The sequence below is a fragment of the Barbatula barbatula genome, assembly GCF_947034865.1.
Source record: "Barbatula barbatula genome assembly, chromosome: 19".
In the NCBI taxonomy this organism is placed as follows: Eukaryota; Metazoa; Chordata; class Actinopteri; order Cypriniformes; family Nemacheilidae; genus Barbatula; species Barbatula barbatula.
Window position 1 is genome coordinate 9133766 of NC_136782.1, and position 26725 is coordinate 9160490.

Below are 26725 nucleotides of genomic sequence, written 5' to 3' on the forward strand. Positions count from 1 at the left end.
TTTTTTAAGATATCGCCTCTCAAAGTGCCTGCTATGGATTGGAAAAACGCAGAAAATCAAACCTAGTCCGAATTTTTTCATGACAGCAAAAATGCTAATTACAAAATAATCTCGTGTGCCCTGAAAATTTCACTAAGCCACCCAATCAGACTGTATCTTTTGCAGATTTTGCAAAAGCTTATGACCAGACAGTCATTGATTATGTCAATGAAAGTTTTGTGGGTGGTTTATGAAATATGATAGAACAGAAAAGATAATAAGAAGCATAAAAAGTATTAAAATAGTCACAGTGTAAAGTACTAATAGAATACTGTAGAGAGCCTCCACGTAACCTCTGTAAAATGTCTCCATCTAACCTACTGTACATGCTTGTTTGTTAGGCCACAGCACTATCGGGATACAACACTTGCCATGCATATAGTTGACACACTGCAACATGTAAATGTAAATGAACAGTGAGTGCAAAGAACACACACACTCATGTGAAGGAGATTTTCATAAATGTAGAGCTATCCGCACAGGTGCCGTGCTATTATTGGCACCAGATCAGCATGCAGGAGTGTGGGTGAGAAAAGATGAGGAGGGAGGGGAGAGATAGATGCATGCATGGGGGGTGTCATACAGTGAGCTGTCAGCTGTCATCATTCTCCAGTGCCACCTGAGACGCTCAACGCCACACCCTACCCCTCCCGCACTCCGTCCCCATGCTAACCCCTCAGTGACGGGGAGCCGATTGGCTGGCGATGCGGCCCAAGCGCTGGGTTGCTTTGGGCTGCATGCGGGTTGCTGGGTCCACCAGCAGTTTTGCTGCATCTCAGCATTTAATTGATTAATTAGTGTAATTATTTGAGGCGAAAGTCACCCCCGTCTTTGTCACCGGTTGGTTGGTTATTCATTCCGTCCTCTGAGATATAAAAGTTAATGTGGCTGAAGTGGAAAAAAGTATTGGACTGAACTCGCCCGGTTGGCGCAAAATCCAACGTTATTTATAAAGGCGCGAGGTCTACGGCATTCTAGAAAACTCGGAGTAGGTGAACATGTGTACATGTGTGTATGTAAGATGGAAACTCTAGAATAGAGGACAGATGGAGACTGGGAAACAGGAAGGACACTGGCACAGTTCAGCCTGGCATAAGTGTGTGTGTGTGAGAGCGCAGGGAGGTGTATGGATATCCCTCGCTGTTGCCGAGCGGCCGGTCCCACTCGCAAGCAGTGACCTTGGCACGGAGTGGGAGGGTCAGTCAGCCAACTGTCTGTGGCGGCGTACGCCCGTCTGTGTGCTGCTTTTTAAAGCAGCCAGGTCAACAGGGCGGCCACTGGGACATCCATTTGGCACTTACATTTGTATTTAGGTTAGCAATATGACGACCACTAATTCTGCTGTTACTGCAGATGTTAAGCCGAGAACTCGTGTTCCACCTGTAACGTCACATGCCGCCCCTGTGCCACCGTGCTTACGTTGACTCTGCTCTTTTCAAAGAGCAATATGGTTCAGTATTAGATGCTGAGGCAAAGCAAAGAGCTAAATGCAGGTTTGCTGTAGCTTAATTGTTCGAGCGTGGAGTTAGTGATGGCAGGGTCATGGGTTTGTTTCCCAGGAAATGGACTTATGATCAAATGCAAAGATTGAATGCACTTGACTTTGTCAAAAATAATAAATGCTAAATAATATAACGCCTTCTGAAACCTTGTATATTAATATTTCATGGAGGTTTTTTGGCACTAAATCATTATTATTACTCACCCTTTATGTTTGTCACTGGGTTTGGCAAATATCTAACCAATAAAAAGTATTAATCTTTGTTATCTTTGATAACACAGTATGTAGTTATTTAATAAGTATAGTGGGTTTTTTTCATTTTCCTGAAAAACAGCAAATTTGGAGATTCAAGATTTCAGAAGGACAGCAACGATAAATAAAACAGTTGCACCAATACTAAATTTCTCCACTGATCCTGATGTAATTAATTCATATATTCATTATATTCATGACTATTAATATTGAACATCAAACTTGTGATGTTTCTTAACATTTTCTAAATAGAGACCACAAATTCATTGCATTTACCTGTCCTCTTTAGATTGACAGGATATATCTGCCATGATCAAAAGCTGTTTCAGTTGATAGTGTGTAAATTTGTTTATTCAACCGATACCAATTTTTGGTTGTAATATCAGCGCATCTCTAATAATAACAATATTAGAAGCGACAAAATCATACATGGTTTGAATACATGGTTGTTGCAGTTTCCACTGCCTTGTTTAATGCCACTCTTATATCATAGTAACAACACTCTAAAAATTGTTGGGTTGTTTAAAGTCCTTTGTGTGGTTTGGACAAACCCAACCATTGGTTTGAAATGAACCTAGAAAATATCCATATTTGAATCAACTATGGGTTGAAACAACCCAGCATACTCCCTAAATATATATATATTAAATAAGTTATTTCCAAACCACAAATGGGTCAACATAGAAACCCAAAAGCTGGGGTAAATTAAGTTTCCGTGATATATGGAGATACGAGGTTTAAAACAACCGCTGAAATATATTAGGTCACTTTCCTTATCAAGTCAATGTATATTGCTGCAGATTTTGTAGATGTTGTAGATAACAAGACCAAAATGCTTCATATGAAATATAATATTTTGCAGTGATAGTTTTATTTGCAACCCAACAGTTAGGTTTGTCTATTTTGACCCAACCATGGGTTTAAAATAACCCGTCATTATGTTATTTGTAGAAGAAACAAAACAGGCAGTATGTGATACATTGGTTGGTATTTCTTTTCAAATAAGATGTGATTTTTCTGGCATGTCAAACATTTAGTAGACCCTTTTCCAGAGACATAAATCTATATAGCTACCTATTGAAAATGTTTTACAGACCTGTGCTTATAAGACTCAAACTAGAAGGGCCTGAGTTGACCCAGTGCGCCACAGACAGAAGGACGGACAGGTAGATGCATGGATGGAGGGTCTTACCTGCTTTGACATGGATGCTGGGGCTGCGGATCTTGCCGGCCTGGTTCTCAGCAGTGCAGAAGTAGTCATTGTCATGAATGAAGCTGTTGAAGGCAGAGGGGGAGAAGGGGTAGAGCTGCAACGTGCCGTTGGCGTGAACGTGACGGATGTGTGGCACGTCGTAGATGTCGTCGCCGGTGGCCAGGTACCAACGGAGGACTGCATGGGGGGCGCCACCCGCAGGACAGGGCAGGGACACCCCCACTGAGCTGGAGAAGGTCACTCTCTGCAGGGAAGCATTCACAAAGTACAGCCGCGTCGAGACCACATCCTCGCTGTGCACTGGAAGAGAGACGACATGGTCAGTCACAAAGTCTCGGTTTGTTGCTCAAATCAACATCTGCACGGGTGAAAAGGGGAAGTCATTGAGTTAACTGCTTAGATTTTTATACTACTAGTTATGTCACAAACGTCTCTTTTAGAGGTTCAGGTGAGATTTCTACCGTGCATCAAATTAGGATGCACGATATTGAAGAAAAATATAATACAACATATGATTATCTGATCATGCAATATATAATATGCGATATCATTAATTTAAGTGAATGAAGTTAAGAATAATTTGCAATAATTTATGCTAAATTCATTAGTTTAGTTTAAAATAAATGTAAACTATATTTAAATATATTAATAAAACTCAATTATATAATAAACATACATTTTTTAGATTATTTCTCACTATTGGTCATCTTCCACACTTCAAACACAGTCCGTTCGCTATCTGCATCAACCGAAAACTTTGACAACTCCTAACTTTTAGAATAAAAAAAATGAGATAATCCCATACCATACGATGCATACATTCGCAATATTTATATCATTTCAATATTTTGCACCCTAGTCTCAAATTGTACAAAACAAAATTAAAAAACATTGTGGACAGCTTAGATCATTTGGTTTTGTTGGACAGTTTTTACTAGGTCTATTTGTATTGTAATTTGGATTAATAAGGAAAGGAAACATCTCAGACAAACTTTATATTAAACATAGCTGAGAACTCTATAGATGTAAATGAGCAACATCTGAACAATAACAACGGGTTGGTGTACCTGCCTCTTTTTCTATTTGGATTATCCCTTAGACATTCTCATCAGGTCAGCATAGCACAAGTCAAATTTAGAAATCAATCACAGCATCACAAAGATGATGCAACCAAAAAATCATCCTTAATCTGATTAGTAATTTGCCAAATGCTTTGTCATTGCCCTTACGGTGTGCACCATACATGGGGAAGTTTAGATAAATCAACATCATTCCAAGCAAATTCCCCTTTTAAAAAACCTAAAACATGCTTTATAAAACCAAGAATGCTGCATTTTACAATCCGATGCCATTTAATTAAACAATGACACAAAAGGAACCAAACAAGATGCAGGCCTCAGCACAGCTTCCAAACAAAAGCTGAAACAACCTGGTCAGGAAGAAAAGTGGATCTTAATTATCCATACATTTCCTGTATTTACGCTCTTGGCATAAGCTTCCTCGCCGAAGAGACTTGCTGATCCAACCTTACCCTAAACAACAATGGTAACAACACAGTTGTAGGGCAGGCACTAAAGAAAATCACTAATCTAATACTGTATGTGTGTGGTGCAAGCCTTGCTAAACTCTGCCATCTGATAGGAGAATAAATAGGTCATAGAACCCCCGCTACATATCTACAAACCTCTCTGACAGCTATTGTGGATGAGACAAACATTCGCTCCTGGTGTATTACTAAACACAGGACGTGCGAAAAGAGGGAGGGAACTGAAAAAAGGAGCATGGTGTAAATTAACACGCATGCTAATTTAGCAGCGTAGCTAATGATGTCCTTCAAAGGCAGCGCTTTAGCGATTTAGCATTCTGTCATCTCTATTATCTGCAGGCTCTGTTACGGATTACACGGTTATGGTGGGATAACTCTGTATCTTTTTGTATTCTGAGAATTGCTTAGCTCAGCTCTGGCTCCGAGCCAAGGGAGACACGAGCCCAAAGCGAGATCATTTTCTTCTAAGGCAATTACATTTAATTAATGCCCCCCACCATGTTTCTGTCAATAATGTCTGGATTAACCTCCATTCTTGAGATTCGCATTGTGTTTGAAGGAATAATGGTGACATGCTATCATGGCATTAAAGTAAGAGGTCTGGTATGTATAGGTTAACAATAAGACATTCCACTGATAAGGGACATTTGCATTTTTTCACAATGCTTTTTTTCACAAAGCTGTTAGATATTGATCATTCTAGGTTACATAATAATATAACCACATGAACATCAAGTGTCGTTTTTGGCCGGTCCCACAACATTGTTGTATTGACTTCAATCTTCAATCATTCAACAAGTTATTGTAAGCAAAACTTCAATTATATATCTTTCCAAATTTCTTTCGGCTTAATTTGTAATGTAGTGTAGTACTTATAATGTCTTATTTTTTATTATTCGTGAAAAATGATATACATGTCTGCACACTCGAAAATTATCATGTATAAATAATAATAATAATGTAATTATTATATTTGTTGTGGATAATAATACATAAATAATTCATACCTGAATACATTGAACCTGAAAATTCATTAATAATTCCAAAAATATGTTATACTTTTTAAAAATCATGGTACACTTATTTTCTGTTCCCAAAACCTTATTTGCTAAACAAAAAACAATAAAGATATTTTTTTTAAATAAAAAACCCTACAAGCAAACATAAATAGAATTAAAAACATGAACAAAAACGATGATGTGAATTGAAAGGCTGAGATTAGAGATAAAGCCTTTACTGGATAAGAGGGGGTTGGATCTCTCTCTCTCTCTCTCTCTTTCTCTCTCCATCCATCAGTCTCTCACTCTCTGTTTCTCTCTCTCTCTTTTTATCTTCCCATAGAACATAAAGGGATATGTTATGTGATTGGAATTTGTACGCCAGACGCAGAGAGTTAAATCCTTATAATCTCCTTTCACATTTAACACACACAGAACCTTCCCAGTGGAGGGCCTCTGTTACCTTCCCTCTTGCTCTGCTCTGTGGGGTGGGCAGATTATAAAAGGTGGGAGCGAGCCAGGGGGCTTGAGTCCAGACAAAACCAGGTTCAGAGTAAGCAGGGGGTAAATTATGTGGTATGTGTGTTTTGGGAAGTTTAGAAGAACTCAGGTCACAGGTTCCAGAGGAAGGAAGAAATATGCTCTTATTCAAACGTCACGCTTTGGGTGAAAGGAGACATGCTGGATTACATTAGTATAAGGTCTGAGCTGTGAGGTGGACGGGGGTCTGATCCCAAAGCAGAGGTGCATTGACAAAGCTGGGGTTTACAGTTTGACATTATAAACTGTAATGACCCTAAAGTCACAAAACCTGCTGGGATCCAGCTTTAGAGTTAAACAGCAGAGATCCCTGACACGCTCAAAATGGGAGCAATCCCTGGCCGCCAACAGACTTAAGTGCTATTTGGGACGAGTGCAGAGTGCAGCCTATCCTGGTTTCTGAGCTGTGTCAAATACCATTCATGGAGAACATTTCAGCACCATGGACAGTTACCAAAGTTTTCCCGAAACACATTTCAGCACTGGACAGCTCCAATCATGTCTCTAATGTGACTTAAAGGAAAGGTTTTTTTTCAAAAAATTATACATTCACCCTCATTTCATTCCAGACCTGTACGAATTTCTTCTGCAGAACACAAAAGAAGTTATTTTGAAGAATGTTGTTAACCAAACAACCTCCATTGACACAAAATCGCTCAGACATTTCTCCAAATATCTTATTTTTGTGTTCCACAGAAGAAATAGTCTCATACAAGTTTTATATAAAATGAGGGTACATAAATAATGACAGCATCTGTTCATTTGTAACAGTTCCATTCAAAGGTTTAAAAACTTCTCTCTTATTACTGGACATTTACGAATATAAACAAACTCTGCCCTATTCATGATGCCAAATAAACTGGAAACCATACATAACAACACAACATTTCACTATTTATAAACAAAACATGCAGACTTATGGAAAATATGGTGATAGTCATATTGGAATTGGATGAAAATCAGGTCAGCTGGTCAGTCCACCGGCCCACCCCCCCCCCCACCCTTTTGCAGATTATAGCCTAGAGCATAAACCGCCTTAACAAAAATTGCAATATGTATAATCTCAGAGTGGGGTTCTGGGTAAGGGGCTGTGGATACAGGAGGCAGGGCCTTGGGATATCGCTCCTACTGTCTGTATGAGGGGGAATGTTTTAAGGGATGGGGAAAATGAGAGCTGCATATACAAATATACAGTTGCACCAATTGATGCACTTATGATGCTATAGGTAAAATCGACGGATGAGGTTTACATGAAGCACCCAAAAATCTTATACTTAAGACAAAAATAGTGATTTTTATTATTTTTATACTAAAATACCCCTTATAGGTTTAATTCCTTAAGACGGCTTATTTAGCACTTTTTCCATCTACGTTCCTGTCAAACAGGTTATGTGAACGAACGGCTGTTGAGTAAATAAATATCTATTTGTTTTTGTACATGCCGCTTATAAAAGGACCCTAAACTGAACCATAGGACAGAGCATTAAAAGCACGTAACGGTCAGGCGCAACTGTACGTCCTAAATTTGGACCTCGTGTGTTTACGGCCCTCTGGGGGAATGAACTGTTTTTAGGCCTTTACATGAGCAGTTTAAGTCATTTAGGGAGGTCTTAAGGAGAGGAGAGAAAGGACATTGGGATAACCCAATTTCTTGTCCCTTTGTGAGATGGCTTCTATGTAAGGGCTAACAAAGCCCTGCAGCTCTCTGCCATTCTCATTTCCATATGCCGAACAAAAAAAACACAGGAATGCTGAACCCCTCCATTAATATTCTTTCAAAATAAGTGCATTGTTTACGAAGCACTTTCTCAAAAACAATACATTCGGACTTGCTCGCCATTGGGATTTTCTTTCCTTAATGCCATCTTTTCCTGTCAGTCTCATTTTCTTCTAAGCTTCCCCATTATGCAGGCACTCGAGTTTGTGAAAATTCACAGGCGATGGCACATATATTCCATACATATACGTATATGTTTTTGTATTTTTTTCTGTTTCAAAATGGCGTTTGAAAATGTATTGCAGATAGGCTCGCCGATTGCCAATGGTGAACCGCTATGCATAATGCAGCTGTCTTAGTCTCTCATCTGCATTTGCTCAGACACACACTCTCATTCGCACATGCACAGGCATAGATCTTCACACTCTGTCCCCAAAGATATCCACACACAAGCTAAGTAAATGTGCTCTGTCTCTCTTTCGATCACTCTCTCTCACCTACACAAACATGTCTAAACGCAGACACGCATATTTTTGGGACGCAACTGTTAAACAACAATGCAATTCAACCATCCATTTGCCTTCCAATTAATTTATTCGCAGATCGTTCAAGGGCCATTTCCGCTGTCAAACCTGTCTGTGCCGCGCTATAACGCTGCATATTTTTTAACAGCTTCTACTGTCATAATGTTTTCTTTAACCTTTTAAAGTGACTCATGAAATTAGCATGTCAGAGAGCGAGGGGGTGGCCGACTTTCTCGGAAAAAGCCTTCTTTGTTTTGCAGTTCTTTCCTCAGACAGCTAACTTATCAAACCAATAGTCACTTATGCACAGCGCAGTCGAGGAAAAATCAATACTACAGGTGCTGAGTAACTTCCAGTTGAATCTAATGTGATCGCATCCATTTATAAATGGGTTTATGATAGCCAGAATGAAGTGTGAGTGTTTCTGTGTGTGTAAGGCTGAGCAGGACACATGTACACTTGTGTTTAGAGTATGTTTGTTCTCATATATCAGAGTAAATCTTGGCTGCCACTGCTGTTCCTGAGATTGTTCGGTGCTTTGCGTGAGTGAATTCGAGTGAATTGGAAACCAGTCACATGTAACCTCCCAGATTTGTATAGCAAGCGCTTTGAGGTAAAAGAGAGGGATGGAGAATGCAGGAGACTAAAGAAAGTATGCATCTATACTTCAGGTTATATACTCATGATATGCATCTGCATGGGGTATGCATTCTATAAATGGATCGCTATTGTAAGTGTATATAAAAGGTTGGAGTGTTAAGGCAGTGAGCCCGCTTTGCATGAAGTGCAGTGCAACCTTTACACCTCATATTTCCTGTTACAGCTGATGGACAAGAAAGTGGATCAGTCTTCAAATGGAAGACATCTGAGGTTGAGAATGTTTAGTCTTCTGTACATGCATAAACAACTTATAAGCGGTGAATGAAAATCCTGTGTTACTCACAATCTGCAAAAGCACCCATGAGAAAATGCAATTCTGTGATCCCTTTCAACAGAGCAATCGTTGTGTCCAAAACGACCTGTTGAAAGCACTCCACTCTCTCGATCGATCTGTGTGCATGTAACTATCAGTGCCAGACAACCTCTGCATGATTTATCAACTGATATGTCATAAATGATACATTAGGGAGCTAGTCGCAGGGCAAAGGAATGAAAGAGATTCTCGAGATTTTTTTCTAAAACTTTATTTTTCTAAAACGCACGGTTTTGATACGGAGACGCTGCAATCGCCTGAGAAAAATCGTATGAGATGGAGACCGGGATGCGACTGCATGTCCTGATAGGAGAAGCAGTTTTAACATGACATTGAATCCCTTTTAAACGTCACACTATACGGCGCGAAGCAACAGTCAAAAGCGTATTCCATGCGCATGCAAACATGCATAAATCAACCATTAAACATTTAAACATAACACTGTACTGTGGTCAGGGTCCCTTAGTATATAATTCAATAGTACATCGTCCCAAGTCTTGGAACCGGGACGGACCCTTTGCGCACGGTGTCCGAATGGATAGACAGGGGTATAGTTGCGTCGCGCCAAATCGGCGTGTGAAGAAATTGCTCCATAGCCGGGAAGTGTTTGTTTACGAGTTTAACTCACCGGCACACGCGCGCTGAACGGAGAACAGCGGTCGCCCGGCAAAGCGCGGAGAGAGAACGACACGCAGGTTTTTATTTTGACCGCACTTCAGCTAAAATGGCAGGTGGAGCGGCGGGGTGTTATTTTCGAGAGAGAAGGAAAAAAGTCGTGCGCCGCTTGATTTAAAAGAGCCGCGCTTGGGTGGATAAAAGGGAAGAAAAACGACACTGTGCTTCAATTCAATTGAAAACATCCATGAAAGAACAAAATATAACTGATGGGACAACCCTTAACGCTTGCACAGATCCCTGGACACTTGATCCTGAAGTAAACGAAAAGTTCAAGTACACATTATTCCTACACATGTCGAGTAAGTCGTCCACGACGTGTTTATAACTGTGACTCATACGACTGCCATCCATAGCAACTAAACCTAGTATTTATTTTTATAGATGATGCATCTATAAACACGGTGTGCCGGCCGAGAAATGAAGGGGAAAACAGGTGTGTATGACGACTATAACGATACAGAGAGATAGACGGATGCAGAGTGTTTGAGTGATTGAGAGAGAGAGAGAGAGAGAGAGAGAGAGAGAGAGAGAGAGAGAGAGAGAGAGAGAGAGAGAGAGAGAAATAAATGGAGTCCTTATGGCCAATGACCTGATTTACTTTTGGAGTGGGGGATGCGGCAGATCTCCTACTAATTGCGCAGCTGGGAAGAACAGGAGATTTGATGGGGGGAAAAGAGAAAGGAAACCAATTTAGCATATTTCTATGAGGGGGAGACCGGATTGGATGGAGGTGTCCTGATGTGAGGAGCAGGTTTGACATTGTAAGCAGTTTGGGGGTGAAGTCGTCTAAAAGTAGGCATTTAGAAAAATATGCGTTTATACATTTCGTTTAAGGATTTTGATTCAGGTTAAAAGTACACATATCGTTTCATATAGGCTAAAAATAATTCTTTATAATAACACATATTAAAAATATAATGCCTGCCTCAAAAAGGTGTGTATGTATTGGACGTGGCAAGCGATTTCAATCACATTTTAATTTAGGCAAATGTTCAGAAAATCGGATCAGACCGGATAATATCGCAGCCACCACACAAATTTGACGACCTGACGAATGCTGATCCTTAAAATAAATATTGGACAGACACAGATCCACACTCATCCACACGGACAGCATTGCTTGCTCTTTGCACATTCATTATTCTGTGAAACATGCAAAGCCAGTCAGAAATTGCATTAACGAAAAATAATAACGAAAAAAATATTAATTGTAATAATAACTTGTAAAACAATACTTGAAAGTACAGAATTGCATCTCATGCAATAATACCATGCAATAAAGCTTAAGTGTTAACTTTACAGTAAATTTGATAATTTGTAAAACGTAAGCCTGTCACCATCTTGACAAAAACAGGGATTAAAATAAATATTCAATATTCCAATATGTCTGCATACACATTTATTATACGCCAATGTACTAGACAATTATAAATAATTATTGCTGCTATTTCAATAAAAACACGCCTTAATAATGCTCATAATAAATGTACACCTTACATCCAAATAACAATGGAAATTTCCACATTCAATACTGCAGCATCCCTCGGTGCAATTTTCATTATATTTAGTTTCATTTCCATAAAAAGACAACCTGACCCTCGAGACGACAATTTACAATGGACCTGGTTCCCCTCCCGTTCCCCATCCTGGGGTTCAGGTGGGATACAGGGGGTAATATGATACAACTTGCCCGGGTCACGACAACGCATAATAATTTCCTTAAAATGGCTGATCATTTACAGACACAAAACGACTAAAACATGCTTTAATTACAAAACACATTTATCCCAGAAAATTAGAAAAATACGATTTTTAAGAAAATATGCTTTTGAAATTGGAAAAGATGGAGGCGCGGCCCTCTCAGAAAAATACGCAGTCCTAATGCATATGCATGTATGATAATTGATGTGCGTTTTACATCTCCTATCGACCGTGTCATCAGAGCTCAAGATACATGATAAGAAAAATCTTGTGAAAGCACATAACGTATGAGTACCAGAAATTAACATGACAAGATGGCAAAAATAAGTTTGCTGGCGACCCCAGCATCTCGTTTTTTCGCACTTTACGCCCTACTGCACCCCCCCCCCCCCCCCTTCCCTCATACAACTGCACACACAAACATACCCAAATACATTAATACACATTTCTCTTACACAAACACAGAGACAAGGCAGGACTTATTCTGACCATATAACCCCCCCAATGACATTGTAATTTAAAGACGAAAAAAAACTAATACTGAAACATGGGTGCTGCTTCTTAAAATCTAAAGCTTTATAAAACTCAAACGCTGTAAAGCCATGTAAAGTGTTTTTATTTATCTATTGGTGATCAGGTAAATTAGTATTGCATAAAGAGAAGCAATCTCATAAAAATAACTCTCATTAGAAAACAGGCACATTGGGGGCGGAAAAGTGGTTTCAGCCAGACATCTTTTGTAAGATCACGTCGGAAAAATATGAGCGAAACCTGAATGCATATCTCCAAGGCTGACGGGTGGGGAAAATGAAGTGGGGTGGGGGATGAATATGTGTGGTGAGGGTGTCAAAAACAAAAATTGTTGAGCAAACATCATGACAGGAATTGATGCATAACATAAGTAAACGGGCAAATAAGCAACCAAAAACAGTTTTAATAAACCACATTCTTCGTTTGTATTTACACAAATGCTGATTTTCCTTATCAAACCCACCATCAGCACAGACAAACCAGGATTCTGTTGGCATAGAAAATGGAGGACCACTAATTGCACCAGCGCTAATTGGAAATGAGGCTGCATGAGGCATTATTTTTCACAGGGTCTATGCAGATAATTTGATGCTGTAGCGCGGAAACATGTACTTTTATTACAAACTACAAATTATTATTTTCCCTGAGGGAATGGAAACAGGTACGACAGGATATTAGTATAACCAATGAACAGACAAATTCAAATCCCCAACAACAGACAGGCAGAAAAATGTTCCAGCCCAAAAATACTTCGGAACGACTAAGTACACCAGGAGCAAACAAATGCACACTTAACTGACCAACCATACTTTTGCCACTCTGCAAGCATCATACTGAGAGCCAAAAGTATATCCCAAATGCATGCGACCGATGTAAAAATCTGCCCGTTCTACATATTCATAACTCAACGGCATATTCATATCTTGCATACAAATCATGCTATCTCCCCCATCTTTGCGCACGGGAACATGCAGATCGTACACGGCTTCATAAGCGTCGTGAATCGGCGACCAAACAAATTACTTTCCGATTTTTAGACAACTAAATAACATTTTGAACTAAGTTTTGTTAGTTTACCACAAAATAAAACTTACTGAAATCTGAACTCAATTTAAGAGAAACAATAAAACGCAGCATTGCGCTCCGTTAAACTTGAAACGCTGGTAATGTTGATGAAAGCCAAGCAAAATTAAGCAACTTTCCTCAAAAACTCAACTTAAATTTTATAAACTCTGCGTTTTTTAGCACAAGATAAAAGGCAGCAATAAATAAACAGACTACATACCTTCTTGAAAAGAATACAGCAGGAGTAAAGTTACCAGCCACATGCCATAAATAGCAGGTATATTTCTCAGGAATGTTTTGCAATCCCGACGTGTGCACTGTGCAGTATTCGGCCAGGCGAGGCTCCGTTCAGGAGTGGTGACGATGCTCCCCGGCGATCTCTCCAGCCCTAGTCCCGGACTCGCCAGCGCCGAGAAGCGGGGAAGGCTTTGGACCCGCCTCTCGTACCCTCCCCTCCGCGGGACCGTCATCCGAACGGCCCCTCCTTCGGTAGTCTAATGATGCGACGCGATGGAGAGGTGCTGCACAGCAGCGCGGTGCGGGGCCACGAAGAGACGCGGCGAGGACGGCGCACGGAGTTTTGTTGGTGGGGGGAGGGTTGGCTACATCTGAGAGGACAGGACTTAACATGTTGTTATTGTTGTGAGCGGTCCACGTGGTTGGAGACAGCTGGGGCATTCTGTGACACTCAATGTAACCATGGCGCACCTGAGAACCGAAGGGATACTCTTTAACCATACGGTGGATCGCCCATTGCCAAGTCGACGTGCGTAACTTTTACGGATACAAATCTGTTCGGCTTCAACACTACGGCTGTTCTGGTGCACCAATGCGTAATTTTAAAGTGTTATTCAGTTGCGCGTAAAATTGAGGAGTTGCTGTTACTATATTGAGTGACACGCGAGTTCACAAGACCTTTTCACCATTCTTCTAAACATAAACGAATGCGCACGAGGGAGAACTGACGCGTGCCGTGCGCTTTAGAGACTCAACGAGCAATGCCCAACTCCCCGGCATTGTTCCGCGCTCAAAATGAGAGGAATGACAGGCGAGGGGCGTATCATGTATCGCTATTGTCTCGAGTGGCAGATAATGCCCAGAGACCACCCCGGCTTTACCGTCATTATTCAAGCCCAGGATAATAAAACTTTATATGGTCAGATTTTCTGCACTGTGAATCTTAATTGTATTTACATACATATATACAAATACAACAATTTTAAACAAAACAACAAATATTAGAAAGATGTTTTGTATGTGGCAAACACAGCTTCAAAAGGAAAGAAATAGACTGTTGTATTTCTATGGATTGTTTTGACAATTATATCTAAGAATGCTAGGGTCTGAAGTTTAAAATTACAGTATGGCTATGACATTACCTCCAGGGGTAACCAGAACCAACAATGTGTAGAAACAGATAGTCTGCTGCCAGTGGTTACAGTGTTTGGATGGTTTCTGCTCACTTCACACCCACACGTCCTGTTTGGGTATTCATTGAACTGTAACAGATGCTGTACTGTCATTGATTATAGGCAGCCCTGTCTGAGAGTCAACCAATATAAATATCCATCAAACCGACATGTAATGCTACATGCATTTTGACAGTGATGGAACCTTGCGGAGTCCCAAGCTATTCTGGGCAGAAGCCTCCATTTTGCCATGAGATTAAGCAGACAAGACTAAATATAAAATATGAATTCTAGTTATTCTCTAACTATATGATAATGGAATGCCCACTATTCAAAAAGTTGTAATATTGTGGCCCTAGTGTAGTTTATGAATAAAAAAAGAGGAACCCAACTGTTCAGAAATGTTTTGCATAAAAGCTGGAAATGCAAATGACCCTCCAGCGTGCCAAAGAACGGTCATTGCATATGCCTTGGTTGAACATAGCCAAACTAGTATATTTGTATATGTATACAGACCAGTGGACATTTCAAGCCATCCAGCTCTACTTCTAAAATTCTGGTGTGTATACCAAAGTTAACCGCTTTGCTTTCGCTTCTTTTCCCACAGCGTTTTGTGTGGAAAGATTCAAGGAGGAGAGCAGCTGAGTGACTCTTGGTTTCCTATAGAGACCCCTCTCTACCTCGCCTCTCTCTTCAGTTATGTAACAAGTGGAAATATAGAAGATAGAACAGTACCCGTACCCTCCCACACACGTTCATTGCTAAGAAAGCACCAAACTGGCCAAACTGAAACTAGATGCACATACATTGTAGATTTCAGCTGCTCAATGTGCATCGGAGAGGAAGTGACCGTTGACTTGCAGGCAGGCAACCACTGTTGAAATCATTGCTAATCCAAATCATCTGCATCACTCTCTCTTCATCTGTTGCCTGGAGAAAAGCAGAGAGCGAGACAGAGAATTCAAATAAAGAGAAGGAAGGAGAGAGAGAGAGCGAACGAGAGAGAGAGAAGACTGAAGCGGGTGGGCTAATGAGAATGGTAATGCTAACACGCAGACAATCAGAATCTCCCCGAGGCCACGGCTACATGGTTGAATCATATTACAACTAATGTATCTGGTATTAATGCGGAGAGCCCACCCCTTTTGAACCCCTGCAAGGTCACTGAGAGTGGAGGGAGGGGGCAGAGGGGGCAAGGGTTGGTGTCTACCCGCTCGGCTGCGTGCAGGTGAAGGGAGGGCGCCCAAAAAAGTTGGCTGCTTTCCATAATGGTGGCTGACGCGCCTCACATCTTCCCCTGCAGTATGGCTGCCTATCAGAGATCTCGGTGCAAAGCAGCGGCACGCGGATCCAAAATGGCGCCCGAAGAGGAGGCCCAGATGGCGAGCTGCTTTGGTTTAGGCGGTGCACGGTTTCGCTACAGCCGCACCGGCGGCAATTAGCCAGCCGATACAGAACCATACACGCCATGTTACGCATGCCAACATTAGTCAAATGAGTCAGTGAGCTGTACCAAGCTAGTCAGCTGAGGGAGGGGCCCGTGCCACTGCGCCTGCGTGTTGTTACGTGCCAGTCTGTGCAAGAAAACACGACTGAGTGCCGTATTTGGTGATTTATGATTTTCGAAGGAAAAGGAGGGGGTTTGTTGTTGTGTTAGCCGTGACTAGACAGACTGCTGAACCCGAGTTTTTGGGATGAATTCGGTGTATCAGAGGATTGGTGGGATCGCGTGTATGCCTATGAGGGTGTAAGTGAATGAGAGTGTGTAGAAACAAGAGGATATTTCTGGAGCTCTCTCTCCAAGTAGCCTGTTGAGGGGGGAGAAATGGGGGAAAGAGGAAGGTGGCGAAGCGAGACGTCAGGGAGGTGTTAATTTATTCAAATGAGCAGGGAAGGATAATGAGAGAGAGAGGGAGAGAGAGAGAGAAAGAAAGAGAGAGATGGGGGGTTGGTTGTTGCACTTTGCAAATCTTACATCTCCTGATCTTTCTGTTTTTCATGCGTTCATCTTGCTAGAATCTCTCGCAAAGTCAGAAGTGCGAAGGATTGAATCTGGGTTTGTAGATTTGAAATCTGTAAAATGCTAGACGTGACAAGCATTTTTTCTGCATGATCTTATACACATTTTTAACAGACATGTGTGAATCCTCAAATCTTGAAAGAAAAAGGTTGAAAAAATCTGTATGTTTTGGGGACATGTAGGGAATTTGAGAGAAGAAGAGAGAGCAATAAAAGCACATGAAAAATATTCTTCGGTATTTGGTGCACAATCACTTTCGGCAGCCATGTTGAATTTACATAATATATTCATGTCATAAATGTCATAAATTTATGTTGAATTTATGTTATAAAAAACATGATAAAGAAGGCAACCAAACAAAATTATGGGTCAACCATTGGTGGTCCTGAAAGGTTAAAAATGACTTATGTTCACTAACACACGAGGTACATCAGTGGGTAAAAAATGTTATACTACAAATGATCAAAATATGTTTATGCACAGCACAATTATTTCGTAAACCTCGTAGAGTTCAAAAGGACTAAATGCTTATTTGACATATTTTCCCAGGATCCAGAGTGAACTTTTATAAATCAAGTTAATGCAAGTATTCTCTTTAGAAAATGAAATCTTTCTGCTGGTCACTCAAGCTGATGAGCATAAAATGGGATTTTTTCAGTGGAAATGGGTGTGTATGTAAGAGTCTGTGTGTGGTAAAAATATGCAGCACATTTGAATGAATTAGAATATTTACTGACATCTAGTGGGAAGATTTATATCTAGTGGGAAGATTTATAAGGCAGATAGTGTTAAGGCTTAAGGGGCAGTTCACCCAAAATTGATGTACTCACTTTCCTTGCTTTCCAAACCTTTTACCAAAATATTCTATAAAAATATTTTGTAAAGAATATCTGAGCTGTTTAATTGGGATGAAATCCTAGACTTAGTCTAGCCATAAATTACACCTGACGGTCTGAATGACGGTCTGATGCATACTGTGCACAAAAAACTGTAATCTAATTTCACACAAATCCAGTTAGTCTAAACTTCTGCATTTCATTCACTATTGGAATTCAATAGAATGTTTTAAAATAACTTTATATCAAATTAAATAAAAATGAATTAAATGTAAATAATATGTTATAATTGTTCAAATCTAAGTTCCCACTAGTTGAAAGATTACTATTGTTCACATACAATGAAGGATATTAGTGTAAATATGTTTTCAACATTGTTAATTATTGACAGTAACTTCTTACGAATGTAGTTTATAATGATACAGAACAAAAGCTAGTTCAGAATCAACAGTTTCAGAATTCAGTACAGTGTGTCAATGTTTTCCCTTTCTGTGCACCACTAATAATCATGATAAAAACATTTCAGGTGCAATGCACAGTTCGTCAAATTTTGTTCTTTTTTTAGACAACACATTAGGACAAGTCCTTCAAATTGAGTTGTTAAACTGGAATTATGCTAAGTGCATCAAACTAAATTGAAAAATTATTTTGAATTGAGTTCATTGAGAATCTAAGATAACTGAATTGATTTTCATTGTAAATAGAATCATATGGAATCGTTCAGAGACTGAAAGGAAACCCTATTAAATTAAACCAAATGTATTTGCTGTCTACCCAGAGATTAACATCCCTATACCCATGTGATGGCTGGACACATTGGAAATGCAAACTGAAGCTTGGGTATGAAATGCAAATTTGTATAATGAAAATATACTGTCAGTACATGTCACAAAAATGCATGGAAATGTCACAGGTTGAAAATATAAAGAAGAAACATGTTAAATATAAGCAATTTTACACCCTCAAAGTCGTGCGTGACTGCAACTCACTGCACCAAAGCGCATCGACTTTTAAAAAATAGACTGCTTTGGGGAAAAATCATGTTTGCAAGGTACAGGGTTGATACAACATGCCCTTTGAGGATGAAATAATCAATTAATTTGCCAGGATTGTGAAATCAAATATTGAAAAGATATTCAGTGTTTTGTTCACTTCACATAAACACATCAAAACAAAACACACTTTGATTGGTTTTATCACAAACCTGTCAGACTGTTGCCTCCTTTCCAAGCAAGTAATTCTTAGGCAACTTTAAACCACAAAACCACTCAGATTGGTCATGTGGGCTCCAGTCAAGCATGAGTGCTGTCTGGACTTTTCTAAGGGACAAGTTTCCATCCGAGCCCATTAGTCTAGATTGTATCTCTTTCCCACGCTACACTCACCCCCCTCCAAATTAACAATGCCAAACAAGCAGATTTATTTTCTCAACAAGTTAAACCAGTATATCCTTAGCTCTAAGCAGGGGTGTTAAAATGCTGACCGACTGCAACAAGACCCAGTACAATCATGTATACCCTCATTTATACCCTCAACACTCCTCCACGTGTGGGAACCCAGATCTACTGACCCTCTCACCATTAAGTGCACCTGTAAGCAAGCTTCTGTTTACACATTACACTGCAAGCTCACAGTGATTTTATCACACACAGTAGCACATTTAAGTTGTAGAGATGGAAATAAGCTGAAGCAAGCATGTGCATAAGGGCCTGGCAAGATTATTATTATAAGATATATTATTATTCATTTTTATTGGCATTTATTAGGAAGGCTTACTGTTAATACAAGCCCCAGTTATTACATAAACTATATGAACAAGTCTCCACATCGTCATTCTAACTACAGGCTTTCATAATAAACATGTTCATAATATTAAACTAATAAAAACTATTTCTAAAAGTAAACCTGGAATTCATTCCGGGCAGAATCATGACAGACCCACGTGTTTTATGTGGAGAGAAACATATTATTGTCAATCAGGACATAATATGCGTTCTCTCCAGTCTCGTCATTTGGCCCCGCCCTTCTCGTTCCTAGTATTGCTTTCCACTTGTGTCTTTACCCACACCTGCCCATTATTATCTCCTTTGTTAGTCTACCTATTTAATGCCCTCATGTCTATTGTCTTATGCTCGTTCTTTGTTTCAAGGTCCCTGTTATAGTTTCTTTGACTGCTGTGCATTTGTCCTGTTGCAAAGATTTCTTATCTTGTATGTTATGCCGTGTACCCTTGCGTGTCGTCCTAGTTGTGCTCTATCTTTGGATTACCCTGTCAAGTGTGTTCCTGTTGGTTTTGTATAAGTCTAGTTCTTTTTTGATCCCCCACGTGGGAAGTGTTTTGTTTGCGTGTTAGTGTTTATTTACTGCCACCCCATTGTGGGTCTTTTGTTTCGTGTCATTTATTAAAAGTCTTGTTCGTTCATCCTTGCTGCCTGCACTTGGGTTCTTCCACCACGTTCACCCACACAGTTCATGACAGAAATGAGCAGGACACAGTCACTGGCAGAGAACTGCAGCTCACCGGCTCATCTGACAGGCCCTGTCCCTGCCTTTAATGACTTATTTATTCAAGCATAATTAAGCTAAAGCCTGGAGCGGTGATTAATGCTCTGTCATATTGTAGAACAATATCTCAAACTTCATGAGCGCTGGCTCAACTACAGTTATTTATATTCTACTGCCAACAGCCCGACTAACTTGCATTTGTTGATAAACGACAGACTTGTATACTGTATGTCAAGTAAGGGAGTGCAGTGAGATGCAAAAAGTCCCAAAGTAACATTTTGCAAGCAGACGCAGAAACTAACATTATATTTGTGTGATTACAGAGAGCACCCTGTCCCGGTTCGCAACCCGCCATAAAACCAAAAGAAGAACAACTGGGCCTGGAGTGGAAGCGACGTCAAAGTGCATCAGTCTTGCACATGCATATTTTTCAGAAACTCTGTTGGATGGGATGTTGATTGGTGTCATATTTGTATAATAGTTGTGTTCATAATCCAACGCACTGTATAGCCCACATCACGTTATTTGCACAAATGTATTCAATTTGAAGAAAGCACATATTTGATATTTGCTCCTTTATGGTGCTGTTTAAGTGTGGAGCACGAAATAAACTGTGAACAGGATGTTTACACGTGCTACTCTGGTGATTCAGACTGTGGTGACTCGTTCTTCTGGGTGATTTTAAACTTACAGCAATGTTTTGAGTTTCCACGTTCATTCCATGATTGTCTGAATCCTCCGCGATGTTTGCTTGCGCCATTGTGGGGCCACGCCTTCTCATTAATAATGCAACACGCGCTCTAAATATGCAGATTTGAGAAGTCGAAAAATGAACAACTATCAGAATAAGCAGTGATATCACTTGTTTTCAAATATGTGCTGCTATCTGGTAATATGTACATTTGTTGCATATTTAAAGCTTTCTGTGGAAATGTTGGCTTAAAATATATTTAATAACAAAATGGCTTTTTTATTCATTTAATTCCTTAAAAATGTCTTTGTTCTTTTATTTAACTCTTGTTTGTGTATTTTTCCCTGCTAAGAGGACGATATAAACCATCCCGTATGGAAAAATTAGGTGGAAACTTGGTGAAGGCAGTTGTTTTTGCAGATTTAAGCACAAAAGCAGACATACATCGAAGCGGACAATTATTGTTTAATCTGTAGTCTTTATCTTGATAAATTATAGTTCCAGGAATAAAACATATGCGTGTAAAACCTGTTTGCTCATACCAAACGAACCGCATGGTGCTTCCTGGAACTACATTGAAGCAAAAAACCATATGATAAGGAAACGAGTAAAGACCTTGCTTTTATTAGTTCTGTTCGATTCGGAATTTTTCGAGTCGATTCCAATTCCTGATTCCAAGAATCGATTCCTAGCTGCTGTTTTCGATTCCTGCTCAACTTGTTTTACTACAGATTTTTATTTATTATCGATAATTATTGTCGGTTTATTTATGATCGATAATCTGTAAATTGTATTACTGTGCAAATTCTGTAAGTATACAGATATCTCTCTAGAGATCAGGAAAGTAGCTCCATTTCCCGTTACTGACTATAGTAGGCTACTAACACACGCTTTTTATTTGCTATTGCTCTTTCTCGTCTTCTCATTTAATGTTAAATGCAAGTAATGCAGGTGTTGAAAAAGTTCTGTCCAGCTTTAACAGCTTTATACAGACGTCCAAGTAAATATGTTGTGACTGTGTGAGAGAAAACGGTCCGTTTACAGTATGTTTGAAAAGTCAAATGCACTTATATGATTTATTAAATGTGTTTCAATTATGTTAAATATTATATCTGCATTGTGTGTGCAAACAGAGCTTTTGCTTTTATGCATACAGAATATTTTATATCATCCACAGCTCTAGCCCTAGTTTCTATACGTAGAAAGTTTAAGTGAAGATAAGGATATACCTGTACGCCTATATGTATGATTGTAACATGAAGGTAGCATGACTAAAGAAACACCTTTCACATTTGGTCTCAGCTTTACATTTAATCTTTTCACCTTCTCGAGTAAAGTCTTTGAAGGGAGTTTAACGGTTTTATAGGAATGGTTGTGGTTTGCTTCCCTCTGGTGTTTAAGATAGGAAACGCACTTCGTTTTTCTTTCACATTAACAGGTTATATGTGTTTGTCATATTATTAATATTATCATTTTTTTAATAAAGTTTTAGAATCATCTCTATAGAACGAAACAACACAAACGATGAAAAAACCTTAACAACAAAGCTTTAAAACTACAATTTATTGGTGACATTATCCATCCTAAACGTTTTAAAAATGAAAAACATTCACAAAAGTTTTGTCTGTAGTAGAGAGGAATGGTTGAAGGTTTAATATAATATGCAGCTTATATACTTTTCTAAATTCACTGGGTGTACTTTTCCAGTCATCCAACACAGATGTGTGCCATCAGTTTTCTTCATTCCCTGGCTTTCCCTAAGACAAACAGAAAAATTTAAGGTTTCTAATGTGGGCAATTTCCATAGATATGAGTTTTATACTGTGCAAACAGTAAACGTTAGAAGGCCATTTCGAGTTTCAAATAATACTTTGACCACTAGATGTCACTAGACGTTAAGGGTACATACCTTATGTTTACCGCACCGACGCATGCGGTTACCTACAAGACATTCATTACACATCAGGGATTTGCTATGACTTATACTACACATACAAACACATTCTGTTTAGACACACACCTGTCAGAAGAAAGACAGAGAGTACCACAATTATCCCAGCAAAGACCAGGCCACCAATGCGGAGAGTCTCATAGTCTGTGAATCAAAGAATCTTTAACTCAACACATTCATGATTTGAATCACGTGAATCATTCATGTAAAGGGTTGCTATGTCTTACCATAGACAAAATCAGCATCTGGGTCTACTGTTGGGCCTGGAGAATACAGAGAGTCTCAGAGCTTTATGTTTAGGTGGTATGACATAAGGCATTCATCTCATTTACAGCCAAACACAATAAGTGTGTACAATAATACGCACAAACTTGATTATTTATTCATGCACTATTAAAAATGCTTATATTACGCACAAGATATTTGTAACAAATGATTTTGATACATCTAGCTATAATTTTTATTTATTTTGACATCGTGACTGTCAGCCAAGTTCTGGATCAATATGTTAACATAGTATTGTGCTTGCTTTGAACCGTTTGCTGTATTTATATAGGCAACGCAGCGTGGATTTCTGGGTCCATATACTTTCCATAGAAATTTTAGTGCACACTGTGGACCGATTACACAAACAATCCTTCACAATGAGACTCACCTGCTCCAGGGGACATGGTTACTTTCTCTGTGGGTCACAGGGCAGAACTGCAGGTTAAACTGAAAATTTAAATCATAAGTAGGCATTTAAATCAAACCACCTATTGTTTATTTCAGTGATGCCATATAGAGAAACATTGACATGTTTCACAAAGACGTTGTATTGTCAAGATGTTTAAGCATCCATTTAGGCACTTCTTAAACCAACCAGAAAGCAATTCACTTATCCGAAGTTGTAAAGTAATACATTTTCCTCCAAAGCGAGGCATATTATGATCCCTACAGCAAAAAATGGGTCATTCATTGAAGCCATTTCTTCATGTTCAGCGCTGCACGCTATCTTAAGGTAATTGCATGAATTCATCCAATATGTTCACGTTTCATTCATATCTCTGATTGTAATCATTAACTCATGTTGCTTTGATCAGAAAATGATTCATATGGACTCGGGGCAGTTGACTTTTCAATTTTCATGTTGTTATACTTTATGTTCTGTTTCAAGACACCTTGAAAACTTAAACACATTCTTTACAATGAAGTGTGTGCCGGTACTTCTGAATAAAAAATATATCATATATTTGGTTACATTTTATTTTAGCGAGTTTACTATGTTTTCATGTATATACAGTAGAACATAGTAGATATAAATAGTGTACATGTGCTTTATTTTGTGGAGCTCTTTGAATTAGATAATTGTGAATAATTTGACTGTGGTCTATCAACCTTTTTCGCAATGCGTGATATGACCCATTATGCCTTGCGTATGCGCGTAGGGCTGATGCTTAAGACTTCTGGTTCACCGCTTGATCCCATTAGTTAGGCATTACCAAGTTAGCTTGAAGGCGTTTAAACGGACGTTAAAATGCTTTCATGTCATTTAAAACAGCATTATGTCAAAGAGCAGTGTCTACATTATTTGACAGGGCATGAGTTATCAACCTAGACTGCAAAAAACAACTTTGTTTCTCACCATAAGAAGTTGGACAGCGACCTCTACTGCAAAGATGACATTAAACTCCAGCCAGCAGGCACATTTGATATATAGTCTTGTGTATGTAGAAGGCCAAGAGCTTTATATTTATGCGCAGCGTTAACATTGGACAAATTATTTTGCCATAACCATCAACAGTTCACATTTCCAAAGCGGAGCTGCTGAGTCCAGTGTTCTTAACTGGGGAGACACAATCTAACGGAAAGATTTAGATACACACACCAGATATAAATAAATCTGATCACGACGTGTTGGATCTTTTATAAAATAACGCAATATTGGGGAGATCTGGATGCTTCAGTGTGACTGGTTCTGGTATGTCATGTAGCGATACAGCTGCTGTGTGAATAATGTGCCTTTATTTAAAGAGCTACAATGCTGACTTGGCCAAACATACACTTAAATACCATTAGTCTGAGCTAAGACCGAGCTGTCTTTAAATGTTATTTACTTTACACTTTTGTTGTGTCACGTGGCAACACTCGTTCGTAAGGTTTTCTGAGCTTTATGTGGCTGTTGTGACAACCTTTTACAGCAAAATATTATTCGAGAAACTTTATTTTTAACCATTAACAGAAATGTCTTCTAACATAGTAACAAATACAAAACGGAAGTGCGGAGCATCAGACAGGAAGTCGCTCGCGGTAATGGCGCCCTCCATGGAGATGTCAGGAAAAAGGTGGATTATAATTCATTATTTAACAGATGTCCAAACTGACTGATATTTCATTTATTACAGAGACAACCACCATACAAGTATACTCATTTCTTTGAGAGCACAATCCGATCTTTAAAATATGTTCTATAAAGGGTTCTTCACAGCAATGCCACAGGATAACCTTTTTTGTTTCTTAGATACATTTATAGGAATAGTTCACATTAAAAAAATCTGTCATTATTCACACGTGATTTCAAAACTATATGAGTTTCTTCTGCAGAACACAAAAGAAGGTATTTTGAAAAATGTTGGTTAAAAAAACCGCTGGTCCCCATTGACTTGCTTTGAAGTAAATGAGGACCGACGATTTTTTTGTTCAGCACCATTTTAAAAATATCTTATTTTGTGTTTTGCAAAAGAAAGAACATCACACAGGTTTAAAATGACAACAGGGTGAGTAAATTATGACAGAATTAAATTTCAGGTGAACTATCCCTTTAAGTCAAAGCTTTTAAATATATTTCTATAGTTTGTAGAACATTTTAAGCAACGGCAAGATTCTGTGCTTTTGTGAATTTCTTTTTAGAACCATACTGTTGATATGGATCGTTTAAGTAATTTTTATGAGTGTAGCCGAAGCTCAATGCTTATTTCTTGCTTGGATCAAACCAACAGATCTTGCTTGCTGTAACCATTTACAATTCCACCACCCACGCCGCAATTATTAATGAAACAGAAGAATTATGTAAATATAAGTGGAAATGGAAATTATAACGTGTTACGTACATTTTCAACATTATATGTACATTTAGTTTGGAATCCCATGTATATAAAAATTATAAATATCACATTGTATCAGTTTACCCTTGAAATATATTTTTCAACAAATGTATTTCTTTCATACCTCACGAATCTAAATTTGACCGCGAATAGAAACAAAGTTATCATCTGAGAATTAACAACCTGCTAATGTGTGCATATTGTATAAAACAATTCATAGTTTAATGTTTCAATATTATCTGTTGATTTGATTTAGGTCAGAATAACATAGTGAAAGAAGAGAGTTTAATAGAGGTTTTTTTTAAACACGAAGCAGTGAGGTCTGAGGTGTGATGGATCAAGGAAATCAATTTCAATATAACATGAGAGTAAAGCCACTTATCACAAGCCAGTCGTGACCTTTGAATCAACGGTGATCCAATAAACAGCTTGTTCTGCTCAAAGCTGTACATTCAGCAAAACCCATAATATCTGCAAAATTACAATAACAGGAATTCTAGTTAAGAGGAATGATCTCAGCTCACCTGTAAGAGAAAGCTCCTCTTCCTCCAGAGGTCCTGGCTAAAGTGAATGTCTTTGGCGCCCAGGTGAATTCCATGCGTCCACCCCTCCCCGCTTCACAGAGCATTCATAAATCTGGCCGCTCCGCCATTCTTTGAAACACATTTATTAGCCCATAAACAGCGGCCTTCAAACAGTGATAAAATACCATCCAGCCCAACCTTTGGAATCATTGCCCAAGGGAACTCCAGTTACATCACAGTATAAAACACTTCAGTCCAGGACTGATGGTGGCCATATTGTGTCTTGACTTTGAAATATATGTGAAGGACCTCTGAGAGCATTCGTTCCTCTGTAATTGACTTCAAATCCTCTTTTTCCTGTGGGACAGTTGGTATGACAGTGTCAGATCGATCAAACTGATGTATAACCGGAGCCTATAGATACTTGG

The 26725-nt window shown here is 39.1% G+C and overlaps 1 protein-coding gene and 1 long non-coding RNA gene across 3 annotated transcripts in view; both read right to left on the reverse strand.

Moving 5' to 3' along the window:
- dscaml1 (Down syndrome cell adhesion molecule like 1) overlaps nucleotides 1-13663 on the reverse strand; it is a 107562-nt gene extending 93899 nt beyond the window's left edge. For both annotated transcript variants that reach the window (XM_079480932.1, XM_079480931.1), the window contains exons 1-2: nucleotides 13499-13663; nucleotides 2985-3305 (exon numbers count right to left, since the gene is read on the reverse strand). In XM_079480932.1, coding sequence (XP_079337058.1) covers nucleotides 2985-3305; nucleotides 13499-13541 — 364 coding nt within the window. In that variant the 5' untranslated portion in view covers nucleotides 13542-13663. The remainder of the gene's footprint in view (nucleotides 1-2984; nucleotides 3306-13498) is intronic.
- Nucleotides 13664-22287: 8624 nt separating this feature from the next.
- Nucleotides 22288-26405, reverse strand: LOC306908684. The gene is made up of 6 exons (XR_013788034.1): nucleotides 26298-26405; nucleotides 23346-23404; nucleotides 22918-22953; nucleotides 22760-22834; nucleotides 22649-22680; nucleotides 22288-22496 (listed from the first exon to the last, which is right to left on the reverse strand). It is a non-coding gene; the product is annotated as an uncharacterized lncRNA (long non-coding RNA).
- Nucleotides 26406-26725: the final 320 nt, after the last annotated feature.